Consider the following 22,060-nt stretch of genomic DNA (forward strand, 5'->3'; position numbering starts at 1 on the left):
CAGAACAAGTTTGGGAGCCACTGGTTTAGAATCATGCTCACATCCACAGGAGCTTCCCCAGGTCTTCCAAGGCATTGTGCAACAGATACAGTTGCCCACTCAGTGCTGCACTCCACTCCCTCCTCCCTGTTTCTCTCCTAGCCATGATATTCTTGCATCAAAAAGCACTTAGTTCTTTTATGACCCTTATGGTGGTGGGCTGGTGTCCATGAGCCAGAATTGACCTTTACAGTCTCAGATAAGGTATTTGAAAGAATACCCAATAGCCAAGTGATAGAGCCTTTTTTTTTTAATTTAGCAGAATTTACATAAGTACAAAGCCAGCTTTAGAAAAATGCAAGTTTCATTGCATGCTTTATAACCAAATTTGTCTGCAGACCTTGATACCACAAGCATGAACAGCAAGAGCTATAGACAACAAGTTACCAATTCCACCCCTAGCCTCATCAGCGAGGCAGCAGAGATGGCCCCATTACAGCCTGCAGGAATTCCAGTATACCCTTTGTAGTCTGTCACTTTGAGTGCTTCCAGGACTTAACATGGACTCTAGGTTAATCTTCTTCAGCTACTGCAGATGGTCAAGATGTAGAGTTCTTTAGCTGATTAGCTAGTTTAATGAAGTTAGAAGAGAGAGTTGTTTGTTCTCACTTTGGTCTTAAACAAGCCAGGGGAAGAGTGCCTATGGCAAGCTCTAGGCTGGATTCAAAGCAGCAGAAAGGGCAGGTGTGAAGGGATTCAGAACCCCTGGTCAGATTTTGGAGAGTCCTTAGAAAGGGTCTCTTCCATCTCTCCAGCTGCAGAAGGAGAGAATGGAGTGTGCACTGGAAGCAGTATTTGGTACTGGGTGTTGCAGGATTTCTAGAGTGGGGGGCCTGTTGCTTTTCCTCTGCAGGAGTTTGAGTGTTGGTGGGTGAAAAATGGGAGGGGTGAGGGAGAAGTAAAGCTGTAGGTATTTGGTAGTCTGAGCTTGCTTGTCAGCAGGATTTCCAGAACTCTGGACCACAAAATGATTTCATGTTTGGGATTTTCACCTCCTTAGTTCAGTCCCTTAGTTGAGATACCTCATATAGGTATGCGCCAAGCAGCTTCACTCCTTGGATGTAGTTATACCTGGGGAGAAGAGTTTTGTGCATTAGTCTGATCTGGTCTCTGTTCTTGTGAGCACCCACCGACATCAGTATCTGCAACACAAGTGCATTCTGCCTGCATCAAGAGCTGCCAGACCAACAATATGAGAGAAGTTAAGCAAAGAGGAAGCTAGCAAGACTGTAGAATTGCAAGCAACTGTATGCAGTGAGCATTTAGTACACAGAGGTACAGAACCAGTCATAGCTCCTCTACAGAAGGAACAAGATAAATCCTTTCAGAGAGAAAGGAGAAATAGCAACCAGCACCACAGGTGAGTACTGGTGCATTTCAAGGCTTGTACTATGGCCCCCAGCTGATACAGTAACAAGTCGAGCTGTGCAAATAGCTGCTTTTTTTGGTATGGTTGCAATTCCAAAACTACCCTTGATCAAACCAAACCAATGAAATGTTTTGTTCAACCTGAAACATTTTGATTTGGGGGCATTTAAGGTTTGCGTTTTCCTTCAATTTTATTAGAATACAAAGTGAAAAATTGAAGTGCTTTGGCTGTTGCTAAATCTACTTTTTCTTAAAATCCAAAAATTTCACCCAGTTCATCAAGACATCACGGTGTCTCTTACCTGTTCAGTTTCTCATTTTGAGAATGGGCACCATCATCTGCAGCTCCAACAGGAAGCAGCATTACATTTTTGCCTGTTGCCTCTTGGAAGGTCAGAGTGACAGGAATGCTTCCTCCCTCTCTTGTCAAGTCTGGCTCAACTTTAAAGACTAAAATACAAAGAGTTTGTGTCAGTTTTCCTGAGTTATTGCATCTTCCCTAGCATGTTTCCTTACTAGATCACCTGCCATCTTTGGGGATCCCAAAGAACTCTGAAGGGCAGATTTGACCCACTGGTGGCCAATGTTTGCTGCTACGAGGAGGGTGCAACCAAAAAGTAGAACTGGCTTCCTGATCCCCACTTCTAGAGTTTAATGCACAAAAACATAAAGCCAGAGTCAATGGACTGGTTCTAGTATGATGCTAAGGGAAAACACTTCCTATTGAACCACTACTTGCTGCAGCACCTTGAGTTTTCATCCTAGTATTGACCAAGTAGGACTTTGTACATCGTGGTATTACACCTGCATAGCTCCTTGCTTACCAACCATACTGTACAATCCTGACATCTTGCTGCTACATTGATATTCCCATTTAATGCTGGCACTAGTGAGATCAACATTTGATGTGTCAGAACAGGCTAGACTTAAATTCCCAAATCTTAAGTCCACTGACCTGTCCTCATTGCTCTTCTGCCAGCCATGTAGTGGGGATGATTGAAGTCTGACACCCAAGGTTTTCCACCATGGCCCATGTATACTCTGAACTTATTGGGACTTTGCAGCTCAGCAAACTTCTTGGTGAGGTAATCCTGAACCTTTTGTACCAAAGGATTGAACAATTAGAAGTCTAGGATTAACGCATTCAGAAGTGTTATACAAGTTCCTGTTGGGTCATCTTACTAGATAGACAGATTGTAAGTGAAGCTAATGTAGCAAGAAATGTCTGCCTGAAGGCTATTATTGTAACACAAACTCAGAGCAGGGACAGTGTCTTCCTGTATACTGAAAGCACCTTGTGGGCAGTGTTAGAATTATAAGAAGTCAGTTAACATGTCACAAATCTAGATTAGCAAGAGACCAACTGCCAAACTAGTTAAGACTTCTTCGGTTCTAAGAGTTGGCTAGATTGCTGTTACTAGAATTCTAACACGCAGAAGCCCCATCAGCTTGGAACCCTACACGGTGCTAGGTACTGCACAGAGACAACCCCTGCCTCAAGTAGCTCCTCATACAACGGCCAGATTGTCAGAAAAAACTCAACAGCCACCTGCTTGGTGGTTCTCAGTGGGTGTTTTTCAAATGCTCAGCACCTAGAGTCTGAAAGGCCTATCAGCCTTAAGGCGGAAGCTCACTAAGTCAGAAGTTATTCACCTTCAGTGGATGTCAACCCACTAGGTATCAGACTTATGCAAGTGAGGCTTTCCAAGTGTGTTATTGGAGCAGTCTATAATGCACCCTGGAGTTAAATAGTTCATAACTAACAATAAATACTTATCACAGCTGGATTAAGACACCAACACCATATCAAAACCTTCAGTTTATGGTCATGTCAGAACTAAGATGCATCCTACATCTGCTGGATCCAAATAAACGTCTTAGAGGTAAAGGACAGCACAGAAGATAAAACCCTGCAACTACAGCAGCAGTTCTAACACCGTTCAGGCTTGTACAAGGGTGGAAGTGGGAATTTTTTTTAAAAAGCAAAGATTCAGCCATTCCCAACTTATACCTACCTGATTGGCGACATCTTCTGGAGTCATGTCTGGCACTAGCCGGATTGAGAATTTCCCAGTTACTTTCCGTGGAATCACAGTCTTGGCTCCTGAGGCAGAGAAGGCTCCTTCAATTCCGTGGAGAGATAAGGATGGGTATCGCCACCTGTGCATTAGGATATCTTTCTGCAGAAAGATGGAAAAATTATTAAGAGTTAAGATTACAGGAGTACTGCCAAGAGTTCTTTAGCCATTTAGAAGTTACTTAGCCATAATTTCAAGATAAAAAGTAGTTTTCGAAGGCAGGCAAGACAACCTGCATTAAACCATGTCTGGTTCAAGCATAGATAGCAACTGAAGCAGCAATTTGAACAAGGTGTTCAGATACAGTATCTGAATTAGTCCTCTCCGAAAGAGACAGTCAATTAATTCCTACCCTGAAAATTCAGTTTAGGCCTCATAAAAGCAGTCTTGAAAGGAAGCTTTTGCCCAGTGGTGGGGTAACAACTCTTCTTAATATGTTCTATCTGATGCGCAATATTGGGACTGCCACTTAATCAAGAGTTCATCTTCAATCTCATTTCCCTAGGATTTCTGACTGGCTAAGGTGCTCAGATAGTAGGAAAAGCTTTGCCAACCATTTGATTCTTCCTTCATATCTAATCTGGAAGCAGTTGGTAGAATAATATTTATATGGTGTTCCATTTTAGTTCTGGTAGCCAAAATTACAAGACAACTGGTTCTATCTGTGCACACCATTTACCCTTTGTTATAGCCAGTAAGGGCTGTCATTTGAGATAGTCTCTGGATGTGTAGAACTGCCAGTGAAGCATGAAGCATAGGGTCAGCTTGGGAAGTCAGTTTTGTTATCCATATTTGACAGACCAGCATTTTTTTTTTGGGGGGGGGGGGGAGGGGAGGAGGAGGAGAAGAAGAAGGGGAGAGTGCAAAATTTGTGGGAAAGGATGATACAAGGCTGAGAAAGCAATGTTCTGCCTTTTAGGATCAGAGATAAATAAGCATAGGAAAACTGTGTGTATGTTAAAACTTGAAGACCTGTAATATGCTTGCACCTTACTACACATGACCAGCATGTATAGGAATTCCATGTTGTTTTGGAATGGTCACACCATTCCTGTTAAGATGTTATGTATGAGAAGTTCAGACTTCGCAATCTTGTGTCTAAAGTTTAAGAGTCTGGTGACATGTTAATAACTAGTTAAGGGACTTTACTGTTAGCACGGCTGCATAATCTGACAACCACCATTAGAAGAGCACCAACATTTGTCAGTTGCATCTGAGCGATAGTGTTTCTTCTACATTTAATATGTAGAGAAATGATAGCTATTGGCCTTTTAAGAGTAATTATTGCATCTACAATACCCTTCCATCTCTATCCAGGCTCAATGGAGTAAGGATGCAGATTGCCTTCTCAAATATAGGACATTGGGGAAGTGAAACTGCTGCTATGAGAAGGTAGATCTAAGAATGTGTAAAAGAAAGGCACTTAGGAGTCTAGGCTAACTGAGTTCGCCAAGATCAGTTCTCTTCCTAGAGACTTTGAATATTACCTTACCATAAGGTACATTGAGATTGAGGTGTATCATGTCATCTTTAAAACTAGTGTAAGCCACACACTTAAAAAAAGTCTGATAATGTGTTTGTACTATGGTGACAGTGTCCGTTACTGTAGGTAACAATCCTGCAGTGGGATGAGCTATTTTAAACAGGAAGAGACACTTTTGTGGGAGATATAAAACCTCTCCCAAAGGGTAGGTAGCATGTAGCAAAACTAGAAGCCAGTTTTTCCCAGTGCACTACAAATGCAGTGCACATTAGCATATAGCAGCAGGAGCTTTTTTGTGCTGAAGTATAGATATGCTGCCTATGGAAAAAACTAATTACAGCTGCCTCCATAGATGAATTTGGCACTGAAGTGTCCCTCTCAGATGCAGTGAAGGCTTCAGCCTAGAATTTGTACAGCAGAAAGAGGACTTTTTGAGGCGGGGACAGAAAAGGAAAGAAAGCACTGCACCTTTGTGTCATGTAGTAATTTTGTTGCTCCCACATCTTTTGCATATTCCTTCAGGTCAAAGTCAATCTTCTCATACAACTCCAGCTCCTCATCAGTAAGTGAGGCCACTGCTTCATTAATGCCAGGGATGAGGATTTTCCCTCTCTTATCCAGAAGGGAGCCTACAAAAGAAAAGCCTGCAAGATCAGTGTCTGAGACCAGACTTAAAGTACCACTCTTTAGAGTGTTGCTTCCCTGTTACTGTTAAAAATAAAAACCCATGTCATTTGAAACCTTGGTTTCTTCAAACACTTCCTTTGTCAGGAGACAGAAAGGAAGCAGAGACACAGATTAGAGGCTACTCTTGAAGACTAGTTAACCCACTGAAAGCCTTCTTTATATACCATAAATAGGGTGGCTACAACTGTGTACAACCCAATTAAGAGACACTTGGCAATTCTTCGGGTCAACTTTAGTTGTGAAGTGACTCATGCAATGGGTATATTCAAGACCTGCATTTCCTTGAACTCTAAGCCAAAGGTCTAATTATAAACCTTTCTTTGTTAGGCTAGGTTTGAAATCAGGTTCTTCTATGGAGAGTTCTGCATTATGTTTTATAAGATGGCTGTCAGGGAAGCAGCCATTTACTGACAAGTCTGAGCTCCAGGACCATAAGTCAAGGTCTTCCTCAGCTTTCTCTAAAGCCTTGATGAAAAACCATCAAAACAACTCCTCCTTCCTCAGGTGGGTATTTCAGTGTCTAGGGCATTTTGCCTGCAGTTTCTCCTGCTTGTCTCTCCTGGAACATCACCATTTCAGTGGGATTGGCTAATTTTAAAGTCAGTCAAATAGTGCCCAGTAAATTTCACATTGGAGCCCTTTACAGCATAAATTAACAGTTTTAACTTGAACTGAAGCGCTTAGTTACTATGAATTTTATATATATTATAGGACAGTTAGTCAAGCATGGACTGGGCAACGTTGATGCTGTAGTATAGAAGGCAAATATGTTTCTCTTACCCATCAGAGCAATGAGATCTGTCATGGCCTCATGTACTGAGCCACCATAAACTCCAGAGTGAAGGTCTTTGTCACTGCATTCCACCTGGTTTGAAGCAAACAAGCTTGTAATCAGACAGACATTAGTTTTGTCAGTGTTTTAAATAACCCTTCAATGGCCTACACCCCTAGTAAAGATCAGCAAACACACTGCATGCTATACTGCAAGTATCTGGAGCAGACAGTTGATTATTTGAATGCGATAGCAGCAAGAGGCCTCCGCCAGGATTGGGGTCCTGTTGTGCTAGAAATTGTACAAGTGTACCATGAGACATTTCCTACTCCAAAGGCCTTACAATCTGATTCAATGCCATAAGTCGACAGTACTTAAAAACATCTGCCATGTTGTTCAACCTATGGGTTTCTTACCTCACTTAGAGTACGTCTTCACTACCTGCCATATCAGCGGGTAGCAATCGATTTATCCGGGATCGATATATCACGTCTCATTAAGACACGATATATCGATCCCCGAACACGCTCACCGTTGACTCCGGAAGTTCACCAGAGTGAGCGGCGGTAGCGCAGTCGACGGGGGAGCCGCGGCCGTTGATCCCGCGCCGTGTGGACCCCAGGTAATTCGATCCAAGATACACAATTTCAGCTACGCAAATAGCGTAGCTGAAATTGTGTATCTTGGATCGATCCCCCCACCCCCAAGTTTAGACCAGCCCTCAAGATCCGTGCTACAACTTGGCACCAGGGATGTTTGAATCATTGCTAATCAGCAAGATATCTTGTACAACAGTTTTAGAGGTACAACCTCCTCCCAAAGCATGATAGCATTGCTCATGCGGTGTTGGGAGGAGGGGTGAAGGGTGCTATGCACGGGGCATACAGGAATAGAGCTAGTTATATCAGACTGAAAGATATAATTGCTCATCTTTAAAAAAAGAAAAGAAAAGCCACCACATGTAGATCAGCAATGGATGTACCAGGCTATTAATACCAAGAATTAAAACGATAGTTCTTTAAACAAAGAGATTCAGTTTGTGAGCAACATGACTTTAAAATACAGTAATGAATGGTTTACTCTTCAGGACTTTACCTCTATGAAAAAATAGCAGATTCCCCTGAGGCCATATGTGATACATGGCTTCTTCTTGCCTAGCCAGTAGTTGTCAGAGATGCAAACATAGTCCACATCTTTGAAGAAAGTGTCTTTTTGAGCAAAAATCAGTTCATCTAGGCCTTCAGAACCAGACTCCTCCATGCCTTCCAGACAGAACTTGATGTTCACTGGGATTTCCTTTGGAGTGAAACAAGCATGGAAACATTCAACATTGCTCAGATACTAGTTCATGCAGATTTGTTGTGTGTTCTTGCAATTAAAGTAAGTGTAGAATACAGGCATTCTAGTTCCAGGAGAGAAACACTAGTGTAACTTTATGAAGTGGGGGGGATGGACAGCTCAGTGGTTTGAGCATTGGCCTGCTAAACCCAGGGTTGTGAGTTCAGTCCTTGAGGGGGCCATTTAGGGATGGGGGGAAAGCTGTCAGGGACAGTACTTGGTCCTGCTAGTGAAGGCAGGGAACTGGACTCGACTCAGTGACCTTTCAAGGTCCCTTCCAGTTCCATGAGAAATATCTCCATATATTTAAGTGCTTGCAGTTCTACTGATGCAAAGTCCTTATTATCAGCAAAAATTCAGAGCACACAGTTCCCAAGACAGCAAGTCTGGCCTGTTATGTTCTATCTGAAGAATAACTTCACTGTGAGGCTGAGATTCACAGAGGAATCTAAGCATTGCAGCACCTAACTTTTAGGCACCCTCCTGCTTAGTGGAATTCACAAACCTGAAATAGAAACCCAAGCTACCCATACAATACATAGGGAGAGTTGTGCGCCAAAGGGGATTCATGAATGCTGCGCAGAAAGCCAACTGAGCTAGCCAGTAGGAACTGCTGAGGAGAGAGGTGTGGCCTAATCCCAGCTCCTCAAAAGGGAGTTAGGCCCATGGCACTAGGTCAGAGGGAATGTGCTTCCCTCCACTCAGGAGTCACTCCTGGAGGGAGATACCTAAACCAGGTCAGTCTGTTTTCAAAGGGATAGTGGTGGGGATGTCAGCAGCCCCTATCAGAACCTTTAGCCCAGTGGTTGAGTACTCATCCAGGATGTGGGAGACCTGGGTTTAAAGCCTCACTCTGCCAGATGTGGAGCAGGGATTTGAACTCAGGTCTCCCACCTCCCAGGTGAGTGTCCTGACCACTACAGAGTCACTTACTCTCTGGCCCAATTTGTGTTTATTTTACACGAAGTGGAACAAACTCCAACAAGAGAGAATGAGATGCCTGCCCCACAATTCCCCCATAGTGAACAGCACATCTTCTGGGATGTGGGGGATTCAACTCCCTGCACTACCTCAGGCAGAATCTCAGCCCTGGGTCTCACACAGCCCAGAGGAATGCTCTGAACACTGGGCTGAGGGGGTATAAGGGCACCTCCTGCTCCTTTTGTCTGGGTGGTGTGCTCAGAGTCCAAAAGGCAAGGTAGACAGCCTAATCTGTGAATCCTTTCAGAGCTTGGGTATCAGATAGATGAGCTGCTGGGCAGTGTCAGGTCTTGGGCAGCACTGGGCCAGCCCAGCTACTGAAATGTAGGTGCCTTCAGGAATTTGTTGGTGGAAACTTATGTGCCTTGGGACTTTAGCTGCTGCTTGACTCTCAGGTAACTAAGCAAGGGGTTGGGAATGCCAGTGGTGCCTAACTGTTGCATGCAGGCACCTCAGTCCCGCTTGTGAATTCTGTGGTCCTTTTAGTGCTTGTTCCAAGAGCTAGTTGCTTTTTCAGCAGTTAGGCTCACCATTCTTTTCCACAGAAACAAATCCCATCTTGGCAGTACTTGGAGACATCTTCCCCATCCATGATCTTAGTTACATTTTGTACAACTCGTTGTGTTAGAACTATTAAGAGGATTTCAGCATTAAATTACCTTTCAACAAGAGTAGTTGTACATACACCTCTAACTGTATGTACCATCAGAGGCAGGCCTTAAGACATTTAAAAAATTATATATTATATATATATTTAGCCCGAGACAGTCATCCACATCGCTACAGGTGGAGAAATGGAGGCAGAAGGATATAGTCTGCCAGAGACAATAGAACCCAGATATCCCAGACAGATGCTATTATCATAAGAGAAGCCCATAGAGACTGCTTACTACAAAGAGAAAGACAGTTCCATCTATTCATATTCCTTTGGAATCATAGGCAGCTGGTACCAATTTTTTTATTAATTATTATTAAAAAGGAACATGCAGTGAACTTTACTAAAAAGAAAAAACAGACATGCCACTTCTCAGAGTGTCAGCTTTACTCTTCTACTATAATATAGGGGTTGTTGAGGCATAGTAGTGATTTTCCAACTGGTAACTTGAACTGCATTTCGGAACATATTCCTATGTCAAGTTAGATTATCTTCCTAAACTTGGCAGAGTTGCAAATTCAGTGGCAGTCTCGACTTATCTGCCTCTCCTAGCCTCAAACTGCACAGCAGTTTTACTCCTCAGAGTCAAACTGTTAAAAATCAGAGCAGAGAGGCTTTTGACAAAAAGCTTTCAGTGGACCTGGCTATGCTTGACTGATTCTCCTGCAAGAGGTTTCAGCATTTTTTACAGTGGTCTCATTCCATGTTTGGCTAACAAGAAACACTGAGGGAGTAAGACTGTAACAAGTGTCCTAATTGCTGCTCAGAAAGACACAAAGCTCACCAGTCAAACTAGTTATGCTATAACCAAATTGAGCAATTAGAATAGTGTCCAACTGCACAAAATGACAGTACTGATTTTATCTCAGACTGATACCGCACCATTACTGTATCCTTCACTAGACTTGACTAACCTGTGGCTAGGACAACCTTTGTACTGCCTTAAACAAACTGAGTTTAGTACAATGTATTCTAGGTACAATACCTGTTTAGTTTGTTGATAAGCTTCTAGGGCATTCAGCCAGGCAAGCACTGGACCTTTGTCATCTGTTGACCCTCGCCCGTACAGTTTTCCTACAGCAGCCAGATACAGGGAGAAGAATTAGATATGGCGGAGGAGAAAGTCTGTATGAAATCTTGTGCATACAGCTTGTCCCACCACTACCTCGATATAATGAAACCCGACATATATCCGAATTCGGATATAATGCAGTAAAGCAGTGCTCCAGGTGGGTGGGGCTGCGCACTCTGGTGGATCAAAGCAAGTTCAATATAATGTGGTTTCATCTATAACACGGTAAGATTTTTTGGCTCCTGAGGACAGTGTTATATCAAGGTAGCGGTGTACTTTAACCCACACAGGCAAGCCTTAATATGCTAGCAATATGCTGCTCACATCAGGTATTCTTAGCACTAGTGTGTCTTTAGCTTTGCCTCAGATTCTTCCAAGCTGGCATTGTCAGCGTCACTTGACACTTTAGGCTCAGAGTTGTGGCCTAGCATCAGATTTGACAGAAATTGAAGTTTTCACTTGAAAAATCTTTACAAGATTGAAAACTCATTTTCATAAAGATTCAGTAGAAAAAAAAAAAGACACGGTTGGAGAACATGTAAGTGATCAAGTCAGAAGAGCTCTAAATTGACTTTAGGCAGTGATGAGCTGCTAAAATCTTAACTGGTTCCCTATAAAAAGTTCTGATTTAAGGGATGTGCCACAGTATTTTTTTTTGTACCAACAGGGTTACCATACGTCCGTATTTTCCCGGACGGTGATTTAAGAACCAAAAAGCCTGACATCTCCAGGAAAATATGGATATATGTTAACCCTACCTAAAGGGTTTTTAAAAAGATGGGCCTGAACTAGAAATGAGCTCTGTTTCACATGTGTGGGTCCCCGTCACTCCCTGGGGGTGTGCTAGGGTGACCAGATGTCCCGATTTTATAAGGACAGTCTCGATTTTTGGGTCTCTTATATAGGCTCCTATTACTCCCCCACACCCATCCCAATTTTTCACACTTGCCATCTGGTCACCCTAGGGTGTACACATGTGGGTCCCAGCTGCTCCCTGCCCCCCTCATTGAAGCAGGTGTGCAGGGTTACTGACCTGGGAACTGCAGGGCACCAGTGGACATGGGGCTGGCTGCAGACAGGGACATGGGGCAGCGCTAGCTGGAGGCAAGGGGTGTGACATGGACTGGCTACGGGCAGGGTGGTGGGTACTCACATGGGGACAGCAGCTTGGAGCAGCAGGACATAGGCCAAGCCCAGCAGAGCAGCCAGGGACCCACCAGCCAGCAGCAAGAGCCCCAGGGCCAGAGGTCCCAGGAGGAGGAGCAGCAGCAGCAACATGGCCAGGAGGCAGCCCACATGGCTCCCTCAGCACAGCACGGCGGCCGGGAAGAGGAATTACATGCTTCCCCACCAGAGCCCATCAAAGCTTCCCTTGCAGGGAAGCCAGTTAACAAGTGGTTCTAAAACTGCTTCAAAATTTAACAACCGGTTCATGCGAACTGGTGTGAACTGGCTTCACCTCACCACTGACTTTAGGGCCAAGTCCCTGCTATTTCCTCCACAGCCAAGTACAGACTGTCAGACAGTGAAACTAGTACTATCAAGAAAGTATTCTAAATCCCAGGTACTAAAGGACTCTGATCTAGTAGAGAAAGATAAAACTGGTGGCTGGAAGCTGATGCCAGACAAATTCAAATGAGAATTAAGGCATGTTTTTAAATGAGTGAGGGTAATTAACACCTGGAACAAGCTACCAAGAGAAGGGGTGGATTCTCTGTCCCTTGAAGTCATTAAATCAAGTCTGGATGCCTTTCTGGAAGATATGCTTTAGTCTAACAAGTTATGAGTTCAACACGGGGCCCAGTAACTGGGAGAGAAATCCTATGGCCTGTGATATACAGGAGGTCAAAATAGATAATCTAATGATCGCTTCTGGCCTTAAAAATCTGTAAATTGGCATAGAATTCCTTTCCCTTCCCCCCTCTCCCCCCCCCCCCCAAGTCAAAATATGGTATTCTGCAGGGTACTGCTTTTTAAAGTCATTTAGTGTTTGAAGAGGTATTTTGTAGATCAGGTTCACCTTCATACCAAGAAATATAATATACTAGGTGTATACATTTATTTTGCTAGCAAAAGTTTAGTGGTATAGTCCAGAAATACATTTCCTTTTTACAATTAGTGCTTTCCCACAGTTCAACTTCTAATCTCTGATATGACTGTATAAATTGCTATCAGTCTCAGTGTTCAAGAGCAACTACAGCTAGACTGATTTTCATGCGAAGTCTCAGCCCTGTGCATTTAGAAGTCTAATCAAGAACTTGGTGCTACTTTATTAAAATGATCCTTTAGCTCAACACATTTCTGAAGAGACAACACACATACTTTCTCTCACTAAACGTAGGGAATAGTAGAAAGGACAAGGTTTAGCTACATTGAAATATTTAGATGACTTGAAGGTTGTTAATACAGTTCATGCAAGCCAAGAAGTGTTAATGAATAGGCACCTCTTTAAGTACTATGAGCTCAGTCTTGGGGTCTAACCAAGTTGTGCTCAGCAGGAGACCCAAGAAAAAAAGTAAAGGTGTCTATATGCATCTTCCATCCCTACAAACCTAAGGCCAGCCTGGGCTGGTTTAGGAACCAGAACAGAGCAGTCTCAAGAGTCCTAGACATGTTACAAAGTGATCCCTAAGGGAACACTTACACCGTGAGAGTATTGCCCAATTGCAGCAGAGCTCTGGCTATGCCCACTATGGACCAGCACTAGCAAGGCAGGACAAGGCAGAACCAGTTTCATCAAGCCTCAGGTTTCATTACACTAGAGGAACCATCAGCCCTTATTATGCAGCTTTATTACCCCTTTGTGCTGCTCCAGTGGCACAGTGGGGCCAAACCCAAGGACATGGTACAGCCCTTTGCTCTAACTACCAGCAATGATCAAGTCCAAGTTAGCCAACTTCATGTGTTGGAGTAACACCAAATGATTATCAAAAGGTGATAAGGCTTAAGTAGCCTGTATGTGAGGCACTGATAGATGCATATGCATCAAAGCTAACAAGATCAATTTAAGCTAGCGTGGCCTATCTTGTCAATAGATTTTTAGTCATACAACCTTTGAATCTCAAGGCCATAAAAATAACTTGTGATCTGCTGAAACATGGAGAGGGACCATCATAGCAGGGCAGGTGTTAGAGGATCAGGGGGGAGGAAGAAAGTATTTTCAGCACAATTTACTATTGGTGGCTGTGTGTCAGCAGGAATAGTTGTTACATCTCACCAAAAGAGGTGTGTGGCCCCCACCCCATAGCCCTTTGATGCCAGTCTGTCCAGGGGGGAAAATTCCCCCAGGCACAAGTTTCGTACAGCTTGCACTGTTCTATGATACCCCTAGTGCAGACTTGGCCAAACCCCACCTAGCTAAGCCAAAGCAGACACCATAATGGCCATTCTGGCTTGCGCTGCAAGGCAAGGCACGGCACAGGCAGCCCAGGGAAGGTGCAGTAACCTTGGCCCAGGGGACTGTTTAAATTATGCCAGGAGCGGTTTTGGTGCCTGCTGCAACCAAGAATCCCAGGGTCAAAACGTCATACAGAGCTACTTCCCTTGCTCTGGCCTGCTAGTTTTGACAGCACAAGAATTCAGCCCTAGTGAACAACTGCTTATGACCAGTGAGTTACCATGGAAACCAATAGCAAATTCAACACTGCCATTTCACTGTGGGTATGAGGGAAAATGTGCAAGCACTGCTTAGACTTTCCGAGCCGGAAGGAAACACCTCTAACTTTAAGTAAGGAAAAAATGTGAACACTCAAACCTCCTTGTTTACCATTTTGTTCTTAACACACTTAGAGGAAGGTTTGAAAGTTAGTGCTGCAAGCTCTTCCATTCTCCACCCTCCCCACAGGAGAGATTGTCCCAGTTAGGAGTTTAAGAGAACACTTGCTCGGATTCTTCTCAGAAAGTCTATAGTCCTTACCATCTCTTTCTACCAAGGTGAAGGGTTCACTGTCCCAGCCATCGTCCAGGGCTGCAGGTTGGACATCCAGATGCCCATAAACACACACTGTTTTCTTTTGTGGATCTGAGCCAAGTTTGCCAAGAATGATTGGAGGTAGTGGAATCTTTGACCCATCAGGGAGCTGGAAATAAGAGGAATTTTAGCATAGGATGCATTTTAATATAGGAGAGGGTAAAGTACTTAGAAGCACAGTTTTTAGATCCATAATTTGGCTTTGTAGAGTAATTAAATATCAAAGCATGCACACTTTGTTTTGTTAAAAATAATGTATGTTTTGATTCTCTCTCTCCCTGCAAGTTTTTGACAAACTAAGCACTGCAGCACTGTGCAGGTGAGAGAATCCGTGATTTTACAAGCCATATGCAAGTAGCAAAACATTGAGGTGTTCTAAGCTACTTTGGATGGTGAAGTTAATACTTTATATTAACATTCTTGCTTATGATTTTAAGAGGAAAGCCTTAGCCACACACACACACACACACACACACACACACACACACACACGGTAAGTTGTTTAAACAAATGTTAAGTGTCAAACTCTGCACATCTTAACTCAGCAGATGAAGAGTCGAGCTCAAGTTTAATACTAGATTCTAAAAACTCTTAAGTTGTACTATGGCCCTCTCTACATGAGAGCTTTTTACACCAAGTTTATTACCAGTTAGTGGCATCCTTGGCTCTAAATCTGGAGTGTATCCATACATGCGGTTTACACTTATAAAGTATGTTTATTAGCCATGCGTCTCCCATGCCAAAGGCCTGAGCAGACTAATCTTGTCTAGTGTGCAAGAGAACCATAAAGATAAGAACCCCCCCACCCCCCAAAAAAGCCACCCCCTCCCCACATGCAGAATGAATTTTGTTATGTGCACCAAAACTATCATGTGGCTACAACTCAAAATAGGACCAGTGTAGCCAGGGCCGGCTCCAGGCACCAGCTTCTCAAGCAGGTGCTTGGGGCGGCCAGTCGGGAGAGGGGCGGCAGGTCCAGGTATTCAGCGGCAATTCGGCGGACGGTCCCTCACTCCGGTTCGGAGTGAAGGACCTCCTGCCGAATTGCCGCCGCAGATCGCAATCGCGGCTTTTTTTTTTTTTTTTTTTTTTTTTGGCTGCTTGGGGCGGCCAAAACCCTGGAGCTGGCCCTGAGTGTAGCTAAGTAAACTGCATCACAAACCAGTTACAAAACCATGGCTGTACACGTAGCAGAGGCGGAGCTAAAACACTAAGTTATTTGTTGAAGAGTTAGGCAACATGCCATGTGTTTACTGTACCACACCAAATAAGGAGGAGATTTAATATTTATATGAAACCAACACTTGAGAGGCGGTCTTAAAATACAGGTATGTGTTTAAGTGCACTTCAGTAGAGAACTGAATATAGCAGCCTGAAGTTTTAAATTCACTGGATGAAATTACAACAGTCAAATTAACACTCAGTAAACTCCTCAGGTGAGCAGGTTTTTGGGGGCAAGAAGTTTAAAATAATTGCTTTACATCACATCAAGAAATTCATGACAGATGCTTCACTTTCAATACACAGTCACCATGTCCTTCATTTGGCTGGAATTAGCCAACAGTAGACCTCTGAAGCCAAATCCTATTCCTTCAGTTGTTTTTGGTACTGCTTATATGTAATAAGCATAATGAGGCTAGGGCTGGTGTTATTTAGAGAAACAAATTTATAGCATCATGTTCTTTCAGGGATCTTTATGTTTGGAAAGCCTCCGTTAACAAGTATTTAACTTTTGATTAGTCACCTCACTACCTGGAACAAGCTTTAAATTCCCTTCAAGATTAAAGAACTAGATTTTAGTCTAGACCAAAAAAAAAAAAATAGGGCAAGGATCATTCTTTACACTATGTATGAGGAAGAGAAATTTATAAGGGACTATGTATGACCAAAGCAGCCACTGTTCTGTTGGAATGGTCTGTGCAGTTCCAAAAACCTAGACATAATTTAGTTACAGGACAAAGTACTTTTAACTTTTACCAAGGAAGTCACATGCATTGTAAGTATAAGGGAAAATATGCACACACTCCGCTGTGCTGTTTTCCTGGTAACTGCAGTTTACCAGTTTAATATGAGAAATATGGTCAGTGTTGCTTTAGCAACATTCAGCCCTGCCTGGAATAGGTGTGGCATATTATAAATTACAGGTTCTGAGGGAAGAGGAACAAGATTTTAAACCCAGAAGATCCAGTTAGTGAGAGAATCTGTCAGAATAGCATCTTCTAGTCACCTATGGGAGCAGCAGTGTGTGTAACAGCCCACATTTACGATCTGCTGGCCTGACTGAAGTTGTGTGGTCACACATGTTGTAACATACTGTGAAGAGTCACAGTACAAGCATTCAGTTGTTTCTTCAGTACATCCCAGACTTGTTACTACAATGCTTCAGAGAAAATCCCAGCTCCCAGAACATTTAAAGTTGTAGCACAGATTCCTGCCATATCTAATTCAGGGATCAGGTCTGGAATCTGAAGTGGACTGGTTCTCAGCAGCTGAGCAAGTTAGTATCAACAAGAGGCTTCAGACTGGGGAGTAGGAGAAATAGGAGCCTGCTCCCATTTGGGCAACTGCTGGTCACCCACATATAGGTTGCGGCCTATAGCTAGTTGCTTTGTCAGGGATCTAACTGGCATGCAGGATGTAAGTATTCTGCTTGAGGATTATTTTCTAGTAATGTGGTAGCAACTAGGTGAGCATCTCTTCATACCTTTTGGGTTCCAATATTCATAAGTTGAGTAGTGCCACCCAGCCGCTCGATGTCCTTGGCAGCAACTTCCATCATTCGTTTGATATCATCCCTCTTCTCCGGCCATGCCGACACACTCTGGATTTCCACCCATTGGGCCAGCCGCTATTTATATGGGGGGAGAGAAGGGAGGGTTTGAGTGGTTTTACAGCATTCGTGTGCAATCCAGATTGTTCCGAGTAGCTGATGAAAGACTTTAGAAATGCATTAATGTGCAAAACTGCCCCCCCTCCCATATTAACCCTTTGTTGTACAATTTCATGTTTTACCAGGTTTGAACTGATTGACTCTGGCCTTCTCTGTTTTAAGAGAGGGTCAGTAATATACTATGGCTGCTACAATTGGAAAAGCTTCCCGTAGAGCTGGCTTTTGAAGGACACGCCCCCCCAATCACATACAATAGCAACAGGAGGAAAATGTTCACTCTTTCCTGACTTAGTACTAGGGTGTAAATGCCTTACAGCAAGAACATGCTGTATAGACTTTAGGTACAAGGTCCTTCTACCAGTGGTGCTTTGTTTCACCATCTAATGCCAGCTATAGTTTTCTGAAAGATATTAGTCCTTCGCCTTACCACCAGAGGGCTCAGGAATACAATCTTGGACACCTGTGCGGATTACTCCTACATGCTTATGGACATAAGAGCTCTACAAAGTTTAAGCACTATATTGCAGTTAAGTCCCTCCAGAGTTTTTGATAAGAGAATTGCAATACAATCCTCATTTAGTAATGTGTGAAGATCTAGCATACAGCAGCCTATTTTCTACTGTTCAGATATTCCCAGAGTGATCAGACACATGTTGAAGGCATTAGCCAATGGAACGTTTGGTAATGCAGCGATATTTCCATTTTCTCCACATTTACTGAAGTAAGAGAAAGGTGTCATCAGCACAGGACTGGAATCTAGGACCTACCAAATCCTAATCCTGGCTCTGACACCAACTCCCTCTAGGTGTTGTTCACAGTTAGCTGTCCATTTTCTCCACTGGGAGAGCATTTACCTTGTAGGTCTGTTGTGAAATTCAGTCGTAATGTATGACGCACTTTGAAAATTATTTTTTTTTTTGTATAAAATTCTCCTACTTGTTCACCAGAAGTTTAGACATTTTACTATAAAAGGGTGGTATCCAATTATATTTAAAATTATGCTGTTTACAGTCTCTCCAACCACAAGTTACATGCCACTTAAAATCACTGGGAAACCCGTAGAACCAAAGGATACAAGTCACAAAGCTGACCTTTGAAAAGCATGTCAGATGAGATGGATTAATTTCATACAAATCTATTTGTCCTGTATTACAGTAGAACTAAGTCATTTAATAGCTGTGTGCAAGAATTCTTACCTGAACATAGAGATCCTGGTGTTCATCAATGTACTGAAAAAGCCTTTCAAGGACAGACATTTTCTGATCAGAATGAAGTTGTTGAAAACTCTAAGAGGAAAGAGAAGTAGTTCAGTGTCTAGAGCCTTAAGTGTGATACAGCCAAGCTGGTAAAGCAGTTCAGAGAAACCAACTTCCTCTTTAAAGTTTAACACTAGAGCTCCACCCTCCTTTGAAACTGCAACACTGCAAATCTAGTCAAGTCATGGGAGTCTGAGAATGTATGAGGCAACTTGCTGTGTCAGTCCAGAGATCACATGACAGCAGAGTGCAGCTGAATGGAAGCAGCGTTAACACAATTCTTAACATACAATAAAGCAGTGACAAAGTTGGAGACCAATACTATGAACGTGTAATTGAAATTATTTTGACAGAATGAATTTATGCAATTGAATTTGAGCAGTTATCAATTTAAAGCCATCTTATTCTACCAAGATCATGCATCTTGGTTGTTTTTTTAAAAACTTTAACTATATATCTTTTGGTAAAGAGACACAGCAATTCCATTACAATATGTAAATATACTGTACTTTAAGTATAGCTTGAATTGTAATTTTATTCTGTATTGGGTACTCTTTTCAGAGTTGTATTTTAGAGAATTAGGCAAGCTATGAAATGGAAGGAATTTAACATATTGCAAGTTTAAATGCAAAACAGCACCTAGATAGCAAGTGCTAGTATTTCTAAATACTGTGTTACCATTTACACTACACCAACTCTTGCCCCTTCTTGTACTCCTGCAAACTACTAGGACACCTGTATGTAGGAGCTGATAATTCTCTTACAAGCAGTGGAAAGGCTAAGAGACAAGAAACTTTCAGGGACAGTTAGTTTTATTATGTTTTGAAATTCTAGAGTGCCACTCAGCCTTCCAGAGTAGGCCAAGAATGACTAAGAAATAGTTATTTGCTACAATTTATGGAGTCATTCAAAAGCAAACTGATTGATCTCATCATGCTACTTAGCAAGAAATCAGTGCATAGCCAGATGATGCCATGTGACACAAGTCTTGAGTTTTATGCTTGACCAAGTTTTGTGGTGTTGGGAGGGGGTGGGGGTGGAAAATGAATCTTTAGTCTTCTAAAGGAATTTTATTCACCTCTGCCCTACCATGGCAATAATCAGCACTTTCTCTGTAGTTAGATTGCAAAACATTATATTCAAAATGATCTCATTCAACCCACCCAATAAATACCTCTTCTGTACAATGAGTAAAGTCTAGTGCAATATTAAGAGGTTCTGACCTAAAAATGAAAAGCATTTCAGATAAGAGACTTAGCCAGGGATTTCTAGCTTCCCCCCGCAATAAAAATAAGTTTTACAAATACTTCATGGGATTGCATTTATTTCCAAATATTTAGATGCCAAAGTGTGCCAGCAGCGGATGCAGTCTCTAGGACAAAAAAAACTGAGTACACAGTGAGCATCTACATGGTAGAAATTGGCATTTTCTGCTTGTGCAAAAAAGTAGCCAGCCTATTCAACAAGAAAAAAAATTGTACTGGAGTGTCATGGTCACTATGCTAGTTACCCCCACAAAAAACTCTATGACAGGCCCCCTTCAACAGAAGTTTTGTGGGGTCTCTTCAGCCTTTTCTCTCTCCACGGACAAAGCTGAATGTTTATGGAAATGCTGATAGCATTCTGTTCAGCAATGAGAGAGGGTGACAGCACTACACTTTAGTAAAGAGGTGTATGCCAGTAAATCGGATAACTTCAGTTTAAGGGTGCCAGTGCTTTCAACCTCAAGGAGGATAAGTCAGTTAAGAAAAGATCTGCAAGTCTGCAGATATCTGCTTTATATCCATGGACCATGTTTGTGGGTCAGATGTGGAAACAAATTTCATAATCTGCACATCGCTCTACAGTTAAGCAATTTAAATTTGGGGGGAGGGGGAGTCGCGGGGAAATGCTTCCTAACTGCATGTTGTGGAACATTCTTTCCCCACTAGAATGGGAACACACTGAGGCATGAACTGCAGAATGATATTTACATATTCAAATCCTAATGCCTTTCATCTGAGCACTCAATATAGTTAAACTGTTAACACTTAGACACTGTGACAAGATGTGAAACTTAAAGTCACTGAGTATTGAGGGAAATCTAGGATTTTGAGTACCTATGATTGAATTTGGTCAGAGCCCTGACTTCCAAAAAAATGCCACAAGTTCTCTAGTGACCACATATTTTCCATCTCATTCAGCAATCTAGCCCAAATAGCCAGTGATTCAGCCTGGACCCAGAGGAAGGACTGCCATCTACACATATACCTCTTGTTCAAATCAGGATCAAATCAACTTAGCCCATCAGATATCCCAGAGAAGCCAACAAGCCAAGGCTGTGATAGCTACAGCCATCATCTACAGGTGTAGTCAGTGAACCTACTATGTGTAATCCACTATTATAATCCAGGGAGGTTGTGGAATCTCCATCATTGTCCAACCTGATCTTAAAAAAAAAAAAAAAAAAAATCTCCAAACACCTGTCAGGAACGGTCTGGATAATACTTAAACCTATCATGAGTGCAGGGGACTGGACTAGATGACACCTGAAGGTCCTAGGATTATTCGCTTGTGATTTTTCCCTGTTAAAAGGGAATTAAATGTAGAAAGTGATGTCAGTGCTTCATGGTTGAACTTTAAAAATTCTAAAAGACCAAACAATAAAAAACCCTGAGCTGTGGTTCCTATAGCAACACCGAGGGGTAAATGGTAATGTCTAGGATGTAAAGATACTAGGTGTTCAGTTAGGCAGAATTATGGTCTACATGGGAACCATGTTTGAGTCAGCTGGTAAAAATGTAGATCTCTACCCCGTACCTCAGAATTGGTTTTAAAATCACACTTAAAAGAAATACTAGATCATGCTAGCCTTGTGGATCAGTACTGAAAGATCCAGATCTATATTCTGGAAGAATAGATCTTAAGATTCCTGCCCCCCAGACTTCCAAAGGTGATTGGCTAGGCATACCAAAGAAGACATGGCTAAAATATTAGAGAGTTATTGATAAGTGTTACAAAGGAACCAGCTAAATACTATGAAGTACTGTCACTAGTTTCTCAGATTTCTTTTTGCATGACCACTGAGATTACACCATTGCATAAATTACGCTTTTCATAAGAGGAAGTGTGGCTTGACTGGAAAGTAGGAAAATGTGTTCTTCTCAGTCCACAAAATGGAGCCCCAGATGACAGCACTGTTTGTGGGGGTCTATTTAATAGCACCTGCTCTAGGCTAGCTGGAAGCATTAGACCTATTCACAGCCAAAGTCGTTAGATATTCTGCTATTTTATGCCACCATCTCTTTTGGTTTCAATGGGGGAACTGCCCTTTGATCCACAAATAACGCATTGCAGAGATGACACCCATTGACCAGTTTCCTGAAATGAAAAGCAGGAAAGCCTGAGTTTCTGGAAGCTACAGACCCAGACATGGTGCATCACATGGTTACCAGTTTCCACGGTCAGTCAGTACCAGCCGCAGGCTAGAGA

General features: G+C 42.6%; 1 protein-coding gene across 5 annotated transcripts in view; it reads right to left on the reverse strand.

Annotated features, from left to right (window-relative positions):
* Nucleotides 1-274: 274 nt before the first annotated feature.
* Nucleotides 275-22,060, reverse strand: part of CNDP2 (carnosine dipeptidase 2) — a 28,952-nt gene continuing 7,166 nt past the window's right edge. For 3 of the 5 annotated variants that reach the window (XM_034762514.1, XM_034762513.1, XM_034762510.1), the window contains exons 2-12: nucleotides 18,530-18,619; nucleotides 17,148-17,291; nucleotides 14,390-14,552; nucleotides 10,387-10,475; nucleotides 7,523-7,723; nucleotides 6,436-6,520; nucleotides 5,437-5,597; nucleotides 3,423-3,587; nucleotides 2,363-2,504; nucleotides 1,710-1,857; nucleotides 275-1,110 (exon numbers count right to left, since the gene is read on the reverse strand). In XM_034762514.1, the coding sequence (XP_034618405.1) occupies nucleotides 1,041-1,110; nucleotides 1,710-1,857; nucleotides 2,363-2,504; nucleotides 3,423-3,587; nucleotides 5,437-5,597; nucleotides 6,436-6,520; nucleotides 7,523-7,723; nucleotides 10,387-10,475; nucleotides 14,390-14,552; nucleotides 17,148-17,291; nucleotides 18,530-18,589 (1,428 nt within the window). In that variant the 5' untranslated portion in view covers nucleotides 18,590-18,619 and the 3' untranslated portion in view covers nucleotides 275-1,040. Of the gene's footprint in view, nucleotides 1,111-1,709; nucleotides 1,858-2,362; nucleotides 2,505-3,422; nucleotides 3,588-5,436; nucleotides 5,598-6,435; nucleotides 6,521-7,522; nucleotides 7,724-10,386; nucleotides 10,476-14,389; nucleotides 14,553-17,147; nucleotides 17,292-18,529; nucleotides 18,620-21,086; nucleotides 21,154-22,060 lie in introns of all 5 variants that reach the window. The other 2 variants (XM_034762511.1, XM_034762512.1) reach the window with 1 other exon arrangement.

The sequence above is a fragment of the Trachemys scripta genome, chromosome 2 (assembly GCF_013100865.1).
Source record: "Trachemys scripta elegans isolate TJP31775 chromosome 2, CAS_Tse_1.0, whole genome shotgun sequence".
Classification (NCBI taxonomy): domain Eukaryota; kingdom Metazoa; phylum Chordata; order Testudines; family Emydidae; genus Trachemys; species Trachemys scripta.